The sequence below is a fragment of the Pyxicephalus adspersus genome, chromosome 3 (assembly GCF_032062135.1).
Source record: "Pyxicephalus adspersus chromosome 3, UCB_Pads_2.0, whole genome shotgun sequence".
Classification (NCBI taxonomy): domain Eukaryota; kingdom Metazoa; phylum Chordata; class Amphibia; order Anura; family Pyxicephalidae; genus Pyxicephalus; species Pyxicephalus adspersus.
Genome location: NC_092860.1, coordinates 132,081,517 through 132,094,927, shown reverse-complemented (window position 1 = coordinate 132,094,927; position 13,411 = coordinate 132,081,517). Strand labels below are relative to the sequence as shown.

Here is a 13,411-nt window from a genome sequence, read left to right as displayed (position 1 = left end):
TCAATAATTATCTACCAGTGGGTTCCTAGTATAAACCAAAAACACCCACTGGTAAAAGCCAAGAGACTTCAATAATTACCTACCAGTGGGTTCCTAGTATAAACCCAAGAACACGTATAGTGGGCACCTGGTATAAATTAAAAATATCTACTGGTGGGATCTCAGTATCAATAAAAAATCTGTCAGAAAGCTTGTACCATGAACAAGAAATTACCTACCAGAGGGTTCGTAGTGTGAACCAAAAATGCCCACAGGTGGGTTCCTAGTTTAAACCAGATGTTATGTACCGATGGGTTCCTGGTAATAACTAAAAATACCCACTGCTTGCTTCCTAGTGTGAACGAAAAAAACCCACTGGTGGGTTCCTACCTACCAGAGCATTCCATACAATAACCAAAATCATCCACAGGTGGGTTCCTAGTATATTATAAACCAGAAGTTATCTACAGGTGGGTTCCCAGTATAAACCAGAAGTTACCTACAGGTGGGTTCCTAGTAATAACTAAAAATCCTAGTGTGAACCAAACATGCTTAAGTGTACAGCAGGCAATGAATACAAAATCCAGAAGCATTCGGTGCCACCTTGGCAGCTCAGTACAAAGGCCTGGCTGTGGTATGGCTGCCAGTGCAGTAATCAGGCTGAAGTTCACTTGGCCAGAACAATTGCTGAATAAAGTAATATGTCAGATCGTGCATAGCACAGCCATTGCTGGCAGACCAGAGCAACCCGACAACCTACAGCAGCTGAGGGATATCAGGCACAGGTAGGGCATGCTGGCACCGGTAGTCCCACACTAATCTTTCCTATTATACCTTCCATGTTCATCTCAACTTGTCCCACATCTCCTTCCTGTTTCCTGGTGACTACATCCCCTTGCAGGGTCCTATGGTGTTATAGTGTAGTCACCCCATCCCCCTAGTTTCATCACAACCAATCCTGGGGTGAAAAGTCAATAACATCCAGAAGAAGGAAGATATCTGCCCCAGTGTAGAATGCTGTACAAGAGAACATGCCCCTTCTGCTGGGTATGGGGCACATGTTATGATGACCCCCATTCCCCAAACAATTCAGAGTTTAGTTTCAGGGCACCAATCACAATGCCCCAAAACTGCCATGTGGGGGTGTGTGCAGCAATATGCAAATCCTAACTTTTTGAAAGTTGATCCTGGGGCAGTTAGAGAAGTGTGCAGGTAAGTGGTGGGGGGGGACATGGAAGGGACATAATAATAACAGACAATGGGCTCCTGTGATCGGGGTACTTACAGGGTGCTGGTTCGGTTCGGTAGGTCTCCCAGCGGTAATCTCTGTCCGCTCTCCGGGCTGATACACAGAACCTTCCCGGCCTCCCCTCCGGATCCTCCAGTCTTACCCGGGGGCCGGGGCCGGCCGTCCTGCTTACATCCCGGGGGGAGAGCGGCCACAGCCAGTACGGAAAGCAAGGCGAGCATCGGGCACAGGGCCCGGGCCTCCATCCGCAGCACCATGCCTGACCAGTGCCGGGTCTCCTCCTCCTCCTGTACCGGGAATCACCCCCTCTGTGCTGGGAGCGGGGCACCGGGGGCTCCTGGTGTCTGCACAGCGCTCCGGGCCAGGATGTGTCCGCCCGCTCCGCTCACTCCATTCACCTCCAGCTGGGGGAGGGGAGGTGTGAGCTGGGGGTCTCCCTGGGCTGGGGGCTGTCCCTGTACTGATCCTTTATGGGGCCCTGTGATCACCCCCTGTACTGATCCTATATGGGCCCCCTGTGATCAGCCCCAGTACTGATCCTTTATGGGGCCCTGTGATCACCCCCTGTGCAAATTCTGTATAGGGGGTTCCTCTACTGTAGGGTGGGGGCTTTTCCTGTATTCCTAGATGGGTGTCCTCTTTGGTTGCCCTCCCCTGTACTGCTCCTGGATGGGGGTCTCCTGTAATACAAGGAGGGGTATGTTCCTGTGCTGCTCCTGGGTGGCTCTAGAATGGGGGTGCTCCTTAAACTGCTGGGTAGGGGGTTTATAATTTCCCCTGTAATTCCAGATGTGAGAGGGTTTTAGGTTACCCTGTACTTCTCTATGGGGGTCCCTAAATACATCATGGGGTATAGGATTACTTCTAGAGTCTGTAGTGAGAGTTCATCACTCCATATATCCCAGCTGAGGAGGAGTATTTGCTCAATTTATTGGCAGGGTCTCCGAATAATCCCTAATATCTCCATAATGGTATCTCGGTCCTTATGGATTTCTCCTTACTCTGTCTCCCCTTGTACTGTGTGCCCTCCAGGAGAGGGGTTTCCCTAGGAAAGGGGTGCCTTTAATATAAGGGTCTCCTCTTACTCCATGTCCTTCAGAATGGGGGTCTTCTTTTACCCTGTGCCCTCCAGGGCATGGTTCTTGCTTTACCCTCTGTCCTCCAATTACAGGGGTCTGCCTTTACTTTGTGGCCTTCATTTTAGGAGGTCTCCTCTCGCTCTGTTTGGAAGGGGTGTCTCTTGGAGAGGGGGCTCTGCTCACTTGTAGTGAAGTCTCAGCTTTAGATGATCGCAGTCTGATCTGTGTACTGTCTATGGGGTCTCTCCAGTTCTGTACTCCAGTATTGGGGTCTTTTGGGTTCTTTGCTCCAGTGTTGGGGTTCCCTTTGTATTCCGGTGTGGTCTGTGTTCTCTGTATCACAGTTTAGGATTTAGATTTTTGTGCAGAGTCCTTCCTGCTACTTTCACACCAGTTGCTGTTTTTACTACAGACAGTCCTCCTCCTATGTCTCCTCCTCTCCATGCACAGACATGCTGGAGGGGAGGGGGCATCAGGCACAGAACACACAATGGGAGTGCTATGAGCGCTATATGATCTATGTGTCCTGCTACACAGAGCCTATAGGGCACACATTGGAGGCCAGGCACAGGAAACACATTTAGAGTGCTATGAGCGCTATATGATCCATGTGTCCTGCTACACAGAGCCTATAGGGCACACATTGGAGGCCAGGTACTGGAAACACAATAAGAGTGCTAAATAATCGATGTGTCCTGGGACATATCCTATAGGGCACACAATGGAGGTCAGGTACAGGAAATTCAATGAGACTTCTTTGAGCGCTATATGATCCATGTGTCCTGCTACACAGAGCCTATAGGGCACACATTGGAGGCCAGGTANNAGGAAATTCAATAAGACTTCTATGAGCGCTATATGATCTATGTGTCCTGCTACACAGAGCCTATAGGGCACACATTGGAGGCCAGGTACAGGAAACACAATGAGACTGCTATGAGCGCTATATAATCCATGAATCCTGGGACAGACAGAGCCTATAGGGCACATAATAGACTGAATGATGATTAGTTAGATTGTCCTTCTGCACCCACTGAACACCTCTTCCCTCCTGCAACTTTCCTTCTCCCAATGATCACCTTTGCTCTTCTGCAATCCCCCCCACTGATCACCTCTTTCCCCTGTGCACCTCCATGGCATTTTCCTGGACAGGGTTGAGGCTGTGAACATCAACATTGCAACCTGATGCAGCCACTCCTGTGATGTGCGCTTTTGTGGCAAAGAATTGCATTTAACAGGTTATAAGTTTTCTGCTGAATAACTTCATTTTTATTCAAAAGAAACAAGTCAAGCAATGAAGTTACATGTGAAGTACATGTGTTTTGTCTTCCAGGCTTTGGAAATTGGATTTATTACAAATGTGTATTCCCCTTCTGTGTTCAGGGAAAGTGCAAATTACACCGGTTTAAAAAAATGACCCATGACCCCCTCATCCCCAGCAATCTTCACCACCGCTCACCTCTACCACCCCAGCATACCCACACTTCACACACACGTTGCGATTTGAAGATGGACTGCTGGGAAACTTAATCACCTGCTGTGTACTTTGCCAACCCTTGGGATTTCCTGCCCAGGTGTCACTGCTACCACCTGGGCAGAAAATCCCAGGTGGTAGCAGTGGGTTGGCAAAGTACACAACAGGTGATTAAGGTTCCCAGCAGTCCATCTTCAAATCGCAACGTTTGTGTGCATGTGTGAATGCCATGCATCAAACAAATCATAGCACTTGGTAATGAGCGTTTCACCTGCATTCAGAAAGTGTATTGGGTACCACATATTTATATGTATGTATATGTATATATTTTCTTTTTTTTAGCAGAGTGCCCTCTTTGCACTTTATAATAAAGGCAACCATCAGTGTTACAATGATGGTCGGAGGCTAATTTTATCTGCGAGGAAGAGGAGGATATTGTGCATTTGCAATATAAATTAAAGCCCCTGCAATTATTCATGGGAATTGGCTACAAGATTGTCTGCAATCAACAAGCAGCCTTCACCTGACATGAGTACCATGTACTATTCATATGTATGACCCCCCAATGGGAGGTGTTTGTCTGATCCCTGTACCAGCAGGGAAACAATGAAAATGTCACACTTGCCCAATTAACATTTCAGATGACTTCAGACCAGCAAACCCCCATCCATCATCAGAGGTGAGGGGGATTTGTCCTCTTCTGCTCAGAAACAAAATTTAAAATTGAAACTACATATCTTTTGCATTCTTAGCTGGGCTCTTCTCTCCTCCGATGACCTAATAATGACTTCCTCACTCATAACCCCATCACACGCACGGCTCCAAGACTTTTCTAGAGCTGCTCCGAATTTCTGGAATGGCCTTCCCCGCCCTGTTCAGCTTGCTCCTACTTTTTGCTCATTTAAAAGAGCTCTTAAAATCCATCTTTTCAAACTTGCCTACGTGTCTTCTTCTGTCTCTTAAAACCGTCACTACTTCTCACAACTACATATCTTCCCTTATATTGTGTGATACTTCCCCCAACTCCTAGATTGTAAGCTCTTCGGGCCAGGGTCCTCTCCTCCTCCTGAGTCTGTCTGTCATTTGCAACCCCTGTTTAATGTACAGCGCTGCGTAATATGTTGGCACTATATAAATCCTTCTTTAATAATGATAATAGGAATTCATTGGTTACACCTTTTTTCGCATTCTCAACATGTTACTGTCAGTTTCCATTTCCCTTTTTATTATATGTATTTTAGACCCAATGGCATCATCACCTGGCTCTGTGCTTCTCTGTGCAATGCAGGCTGATCATAGCTGGTGGGTGCTGTATATAACTTCCCAGAAACATCCCAGCACCCTGCCTCAGAACTCCTTTCAAGAACCATTAGTAAGGCCACACATTTATTGCCCAGAGCTCTTCCCCATGTGCAGTAGGTGAATGTATGGGGAATGCAGGGTTTATCTTTTGTATGAACTGTACACACCGATAACACATGCTTGTGTACTGCCAATCCGCTCACAGCTCTAAGGTGACCCATAGCATTTTCTCCTGCTAAATAGCTTAATTTTTATAAAAAAGACAATTATCTTTAAAAAGGAGCAGTGAAATCTTTGATTTTTTATGTGCTACTTCCCCCACCTTTTAAAATGTAAGCTCTGCAGAGCAGTGTCCTCTCCTCCTCCTGTGTCACTGTCTGCATCTGTCCCTATGGCTCCCCCTTCACCACTAACCCCCTGAAACTCCCCCTTCACTGTTGATCATCCCTGCCCCACTACAACTTCTCCTTCACCACTGATCACCTTTGCCCCCTACGACTCCTTCTTTATCATTGATTGTCAGTCTGATCACCACTGCCCACCATGACTTCCTCTTTATCATTGAACACCACTGGCCCCTAAAACTCCACCTTCAATACTAATCACCACTGCCCCCATGTTTCCCCTTTCACTACTGATCACCACTGCCCCCCACGACTCCCTTCACCACTGATCACCACTGCCTCCCTTGACTCCCTCTTCACCACAGATCACCACTGTCCCCTATTACTTCCTCTTTACCATTAAACACCACTGGCCCCCAAACTCCACCTTCAATACTAATCACCACTGCCTCCCATGATTCCCCACTCACCACTGCTCCCTGCACCCCCCCCCCCTCCATTGTTGATCATTCCAGCCCCACTGCAACTTCTTCTTTACCACTGATCACCACTGCCCCCTATGACTCTTCCTTTACCACTCATGAGCACTGATCCCTAAGGCTAGGTACACACATGCAATAGTTCTCATCTGACAATCGGCTCAGGGACGTTATGGGATGAGAATCTTGCGTGTTTACAGTGCCCGTCGTCCATCTTCCGAACGACTGTTCTGGCGCATCCACAGACGATGGACGACAAACGATCCTAATGGAAGTGAAGGGGAGAGAGCACTTGTTCATGCTTCATTGCAGTCGTTAGTCGTTCGAAAGGATCATGAAAGATCCTTTCCAACTACAATGATTGCACATATGTACATAGCCTAAGACTTCACCTTCACTACTGATTTCCCTACTGCCCCCTCTAACTCCCCCGTTACCACTGATCATCTTTGCCCCTACAACCCCTGCCTCCACCACTGATCAGATTGTTGTGTCTACACTTGCCCCCACCCCTCTTAGTTACATGTAGACTTCAGACTATGATTAGCTGAGTGCAAGGTCTGGCTGTGACTTGGATGTGTGTACATTATCTCTGAAATGTGATTGGACGGGAGCCAATCCATCCAATCAGCTGCCACCTGGTGCACATATCAGCACAGCCGGAAGTTTTGTCTCCCCTGTGGAGTCACAGCAGCTGGACTGGTGACACAGGTAGCACAATCACAGGGCCCTGTTAAGCTGCGTACACACGGCAAATTTTTCTCGCCCGATAATCGGTATCGGCCAATTATCGGGCGAAAATCTGCCGTGTGTACAGTCGGTCGTCGTCCATCGTCCGACGACCGTCCTGGCGGATCCATGGACGATGGACGACGACCGATCCTAATGAAAGGGAAGGGGAGAGCGCGCAGCAGGGTGCCGCTCCGTCGCTCTCCCCCTCCCCTCTCCATAGAGCATGAACGGTGCTGTATGTACAGCATCGTTCATGCATCGTGCAGTCTTTTCTCGTTGGAAAGAATCGTGAAAGATCCTTTCCAACGAGAAAAATTGCAGGTGTGTACGCAGCTTTAGACAAGTCCAAGCCTTGAAAGTAATCCTGTAAATGATCTAAGCTGCAAGGTTTGGGATGTCTATTGTTATATAGCCTTGTGTTACATTTCCAGTCTTGTCATTGTTTTATGTGCTATACAATACTACAATGAGCACACATTATGCAGGCATGGTTTAATTGCCATGCAGTCATTTCAGGAGTACACGCATGTAGAACAAAGTGAGCACAGGTATGTACAAGTTTTATATAGAAAAAAAGGCAAGTGGGGATTATTTGATTAATAATATTGGATTTGAAAAACAGAAGGCACGGAACTGGACGGCAGAGACAATAAAAACTCACAGAGATTCTACAGTACTATTCTTTTGTTGCTGCCTGTGTCCCCTTTAGAGATTTCTCTCCATTTCCTGTTCTGCAGCGGGGATTTAAACATAACATGTTTTTGTCCATTTTTCTATACAGTAATAGCAGAACTAAAGCAAGGAGAGAAAAAAATGTGATCATGCAGATTTATTATTGCATAAAGTAGAGGTGATGTCTCTTCTGAAATAAAATAAACTTGCTTTATCTTCCTTGCAATGTACACTGAGCTGTACATACACAGCACCCGTATAATAATGCATATCCCAGCATGCCAGGACTGAATGATCCGTGTGCATGCGCAGATGTTGCATCATTCAAGCCCAGCCAATCACAGATCCGGAACCTGGAAGAGAATCAGGTGCCCAACGAGGGATCAGGGACAGGTGAGTGTAATTGAAATAATAAAAAGATCATTGGGATCACCTAGAGTTGGGAGGCTCAAACTGCTCATTGCCCAAGGAAACCTCTGGGGGAAGCCTAAGGTTCAGCGCTGTATAATATGTTGGTGCTATATAAATACTGTTTGTTAATAATAATGGGCAGTGCTAGGTCCCAGGTTCAAATCTCGGCTAGGATACTATCTGCATGGAGTTTGCAGAATCTCCCCGTGTCTGCGTGGGTTTCCTCCAGGTACTCTGGGTTCCTCCCATATTCCAAAAACATGCAGTTAGATTATTGTCTTCCCCTCAAAATTGTCCTTAGACTGTAAAAAAAGACATATGACTATGGTACGTACATTAGATTGTGAGCCCCTTTGAGGAACAGCTAGTGACATGACTATGGACTTGTACAGCGCTGCGTAATATGTTGGTGCTATATAAACACTGTGTAATAATAATAAACGATAAAAGATTTATACATCTCTGTACAAAGTAAACATAGTTCACTTATTTAGCGCCAAACCTTCATCCCTTCAACCTTCTATGTTCTTTTAATAGCTATTATAAAGAAAATGTTAGTGTAAAGTTTATGCATAATTCATTTTTATAATCTGCAATATAGGGGCATATTTACTTAGATACCATGCACTACAAGTGTCCCTCTTCTCCAAAACTTGGGAGGTGAATAGAACTAGTAAAGAGAAGTAATCCTTCAGATGTCATATAATCAGCTATCACATTATCCTTTTTTTAATTCAAAAACCCAAAGGAAAAACTTTTGCATCACAGAGAAGGTCCAGCAGAGTCTCTTGTATTTGTATATTTATCTCTGTTGTAGGTTGCACATTTAATAATTTCTATAAAGAGGTGCAATTAGTTTGTCTGCCCCTCCAGAACCCCCCCTCCAGTGGAGGCTTATGTGAATCTCTTCTGCTTTTGCTTAATGGGTTGACGTGAATGATCAGACTGTTGATATATTACTGACAGGTGAGGTGAATACCATTGATTATCCCCTTATCATGTCACCTGTCTAGAGATGGAATAAATTATGCAGCAAGGGAACAGTCGGTTCATAAAGATAATGTTTTAAAACCTGAAAAAAATGGGGTGGCTAAAATTGTACCCCTACCTCTCCAAATCAGCAGGGGTAGTGGCGTGTTCCCATTATTCATTAGTAAGGACTTTCCAGCAGTAGTTCAAGGAAAGACAACTGGTCAACTGGCAGCAAAGTCATGGACATCTAGGGCTTATTGAGAAGCTACTGTATCATAACTTTCTAGAAAACATCTATTAGAGAAAGGTGACAGAACACACTGAGCCTGATTTATTAAAGCTCTGCATGACTGGAGAAGATAGACTTATCATGGGAAAACCTAGGTGATCCAGCGAACCAGGAATCATTTTCTATTATTTGGCAATGGTTTTCAGTTCTTCACCGACTCGATTCTAGGTTCTGAAACCTGGAAGATCCGATTCACCTGTGATAGTCTATATTTTCCAGTGTAGGTGTGCTTTAATAAATCAGGTGGTGTATTTCAGCTCGCTGATATAGCTATATATATGCTGATCCCAGTCCACCAACAATAGCACCTATAGGGCACGTGAGCATCAGATCTGGACCATGGAGCAATGGGAAAAGGTGGCCTGGTTGTAAAAAAACACATTTTATTTTATGCCATTCTGTGAGCATTGTTAACCTTGAGATGTAGGATATCAGAGGCAGTGGTAATTATAAGATCAGCTGCTAACATTTTGGTGCCAGGTACCACAGGATACCTTTAGTGGTCTTGTGTAGACCAAACCTCATTGGGTCATGGTTTGGCAGCACAAGGGGGACCTACACAATATTAGATGGGTGGTTTTTAATGTTTTGGCTAATCACATCAAACATTTTTATTACCACCTTAATTTTTATATATTTAGAATATCGCCATTATAAATCCAGATTCACCTGCCTTACAACGTTTTTACACACAGCTGAATTAAGGTATTTATTGTATATCATCTGTAGTGTAATCACATTTATATGATAATATAAATTGTTAATTGTTAATATACAATTATTATTTTTTACATTGATATTATTGTAACTTATACCCTTTTATATTTTGTTAATCATTAGTTTATGCTGTATATCTCTACTTCCTCAGAGGAAGCCTATCCGCGTAATGCATCGGGATGGGGATGACCACGGCTTCCATTGTATATCTATTTCTGAGTCTATTTCAATGCAGTAGCAATACTTTGTGTACTACCTTTTGGCCCACCAATTTCATATGAACTATTCTTTATTCTATATGGTATAAGTAAACGTTATGTTTTACCTGTCCATAAAGCCCCTCCTCTCTATCCTGTTTTTTTATATATGCACCTAGGGCTGGCAGTATATTTATTCTGTAAGGATATATTTGGAGGATCTGATCTCAATTAACTTACACCTACTTTCTCAAATAAGCTTGAAGTACGCCATAACACGTCAGGTTTGTATTCAGTTGTGAGGATATGTTAAAGTTACAATTTTGTAAATATAATTTCTTTTACAGCTTCAGTTATACATCTGGAGAGGAGCAAAGCATAAACAGGACATAGTGGAGTAAACAGCGTCATTTGATAGCAGCTGAGGTTCCCGGGGCTACACCAGAAAACATGGAAAGTGGAAAGTTTCCTGACTCATTTGCATGGGGAGCATCAACTGCAGCATATCAAATTGAAGGTAATCATAACATTGTTCTGGGTTCTCTTTCAGGTGAGACCACACATATGGATAGAAATGGAGCTACTATCTGCTGCCAGTTCTAGTTGCCACGTCACATTCTTTATCTCCAATGCAACACATTAGAAGACAGGGAGCTTGGCCAAAGTGCTGGCATTCAGGGTCAAATTTGCACACAGGAGGACTGTGGTGGTGCCCATTCATTTGCCCCTAAAATTAAATTTTTGTGCTCTCTGGTGGACCTCTGCTGCCTTACAAAAATACCACTGTGCCAGGAAAGCTATGCATTCTGCTGGTCCCCCCTTCTCACTAATGCTGGTGGACCCCGGGTGCCTAGATTGACCCTGCTGCCATGTATCTGGAAAATATATTAAATGTGTGTCTCTTCAGCACTGCAATCCTGTAATTGGGGGTCATGATCACAAACTGTCAAACCATCCGACTAGAAGCAAGATCAGTTTCTACATTTGCTCCCATGTATGTTGATGTTCTGTATTAGCATAGCATGGCATACCAAAGCAGAATCTCCGATGTTTCCTGAAATGTAAAATTTCTGGACATGTTACACATGCCGGGCTGTCACAGCTATGTGGGTCATCATCCAGATCTTTCATACATCTGCCTGAGTTTCAGAGCGAAGTAATATCACTAATGTAAATCAGTTGTTGTGTAATGTCAGTGTGATGTGCTCTTTGCTTTATATGGAGCCCTTTCAAGTATTCTTTGATTAGCTGAAATCACAATTTTAATTTGGGATTTTATTTGACAATGTCAGTAGTTAATATGGAACCCCAACAATAATGGCAACAGAAAATATTTCTACTGGATCTTTTTCCTTTGCATCCATGAATGCCTAATCTCTGTGATTATATGACAACTTTCATCCAAACTGATCATAGACATGCTCACTGCAACATTTTTGTGACTTGTAAGTCCATTCCACAATTGGGAACCCAGTGATGGACAGCTGTGATGAGCCAACAGTGATTAACCAGCACCAAACTGTGACAAACACATTCTTTTTATTTTTTTATTTTTACAAATATTTCTTTATAGATTGTTTCCAGTACTAAAATTAATATTAATATGATGTAATAATATTATCATCCAGTATTTATATAGCGCCAACATATTAGTTCATAGTCAGTTCACTAACTGTCCCTCAAAGGGGGCTCATGATCCCTACCATAGTCATAATCGCGGTATACGGTCAATTTGGGGGGAAGCCAATTAACCTAACTTCATGTTTTTGGAGTGTGGGAGGAAACCCACACAAACACAGGGAGAACATATAACATCACTGCAGACTGCATTGCAAAGTGCTAGGGCAAACTGGGCAAGGAATTCAAGTATTAATAAAGTGTTTTTGTAAGTAAAACATCTACATTGAATGGTAAAAGCATTTATCACATACCTACCCTTTGTACGCTCACTTCTCCTCAACCTGATCTTTTTGTAAATAAACTTATTTACCTGTAATCTCACTCTTCCATGGTGTTTGTTGTGTGGTCTGCTAAAGCTGCGTACGCACTGCCAATTTTTGTCGTTGAAAAGGATCTTTCACGATCCTTTCCAACGAGAAAAGACTGCACGATGCATGAACGATGCTGTACATACAGCACCGTTCATGCTCTATGGAGAGGGGAGGGGGAGAGCGACGGAGCGGCACCCTGCTGCGCGCTCTCCCCTTCACTTTCATTACGATCAGCTGTCGTCCATCGTCCGTGGATCCGGCAGGTCGGTCGTCCGGACGATGGACAACACCGACTGTACACACGGCAGATTTTCGCCCGATAATTGGCCGATGCCGATTATCGGGCGATAAAAATCTGACGTGTGTACGTAGCTTTAGTGCTGCACAGATGAGATAGCAATCTTGTCTTACAACACTAGGGTCCCTGGCCTAAATCTCAGCCAGGACACTATCTGCATGGAGTTTGTATATTCTTTGATGTTTGCGTGGGTTTTCTTCCATACCCCAGAAACATACTGGAAGGTTTGATAGCTTTCCCCAAAAATTTCCTATAAACTAGAAATTTTTTCTTATCATTAGCTCGTTTTTTTTTTTTTAACATACATGTGGATCTTCCAAGATATCACTATTATACGGAGCAATAGCCCATGCCCTATTCTTTGCAAATTGGGGTTTACATTGATTTAATTTTAAAGACTTTTAGGATTCTTACTATTATTTTATTTATATTGGCAACAAAAGACAAAGTGGTGTAGGATAATTTATTCGCCTGACAATTCAGCTTTATTTTTGCTCACAGACATTCAATTCCTTATGATTACTTGTTTCAATTCATATTAAAGCTATGACTCAGTCTGACACCTAGTGGCGAAATATAAAAGTGCACATCACTCACAATAAGAAAATGCTATAAAGAATAAGCTGCAGAATCTAGGTAGAATTGTGTAAATACACCCCTAAATGTTGTACAAAAAAGAGGCAATTAAAATAATGCTGACCGTGTTAAAACAGTGATAAAAATCCACACCTTACAGTGCAGGTAAAAAAATGCATGTTATGTACCTGTGTGAGGTTTTTAGGCTGGGTGTACACCTTTGTGTTGCAACACCTGGCTTGTTTTGGTGCCATTCATTTTGAATCCCAATTCAAAGCACTAAAGCAATACACTATCTGCTTTGTGTTACCAAAAAATGTTTTAGGGGCACCGAGCTGCAATGACAGCCAAGGTGATGGAGCAGCCTTAGCACAGTGTACATTAACATTCGTGCATTGTAAAGGTGTAAACCCGGCCTGAGAAATATATATCATGCTATAAAGATATAAGGAAACTGGCTACTGTCTCACTTGCTAATCTTCCTTATATCTTTAAAAGAAAATAAAAATAAAACTTACTACCGTGTTTCCCCGAAAATAAGACACTGTCTTATATTTTTTTTGGCTCCCAAAAACACACTAGGTCTTATTTTCAGGGGATGTCTTATTTTTCCATGAAGAAGACTACAGTACACATTTATTGTTGAAAGT

General features: G+C 43.6%; 2 protein-coding genes across 3 annotated transcripts in view; one reads left to right on the top strand and one right to left on the bottom strand.

Moving 5' to 3' along the window:
• Positions 1 to 2,699, bottom strand: part of ADGRA3 (adhesion G protein-coupled receptor A3) — a 46,153-nt gene extending 43,454 nt beyond the window's left edge. Inside the window, exon 1 of the mRNA XM_072406387.1 lies at positions 1,265 to 2,699. Within this exon, the coding sequence (XP_072262488.1) occupies positions 1,265 to 1,485 (221 nt within the window). The 5' untranslated portion in view covers positions 1,486 to 2,699. The remainder of the gene's footprint in view (positions 1 to 1,264) is intronic.
• Positions 666 to 13,411, top strand: part of LOC140327158 (cytosolic beta-glucosidase-like) — a 48,208-nt gene continuing 35,462 nt past the window's right edge. Inside the window, exons 1-2 of one of the 2 annotated variants that reach the window (XM_072406388.1) lie at positions 666 to 764; positions 10,244 to 10,413. In XM_072406388.1, the coding sequence (XP_072262489.1) occupies positions 10,347 to 10,413 (67 nt within the window). In that variant the 5' untranslated portion in view covers positions 666 to 764; positions 10,244 to 10,346. Of the gene's footprint in view, positions 765 to 1,100; positions 1,192 to 10,243; positions 10,414 to 13,411 lie in introns of those variants that run through there. The other variant, XM_072406389.1, reaches the window with a different exon arrangement.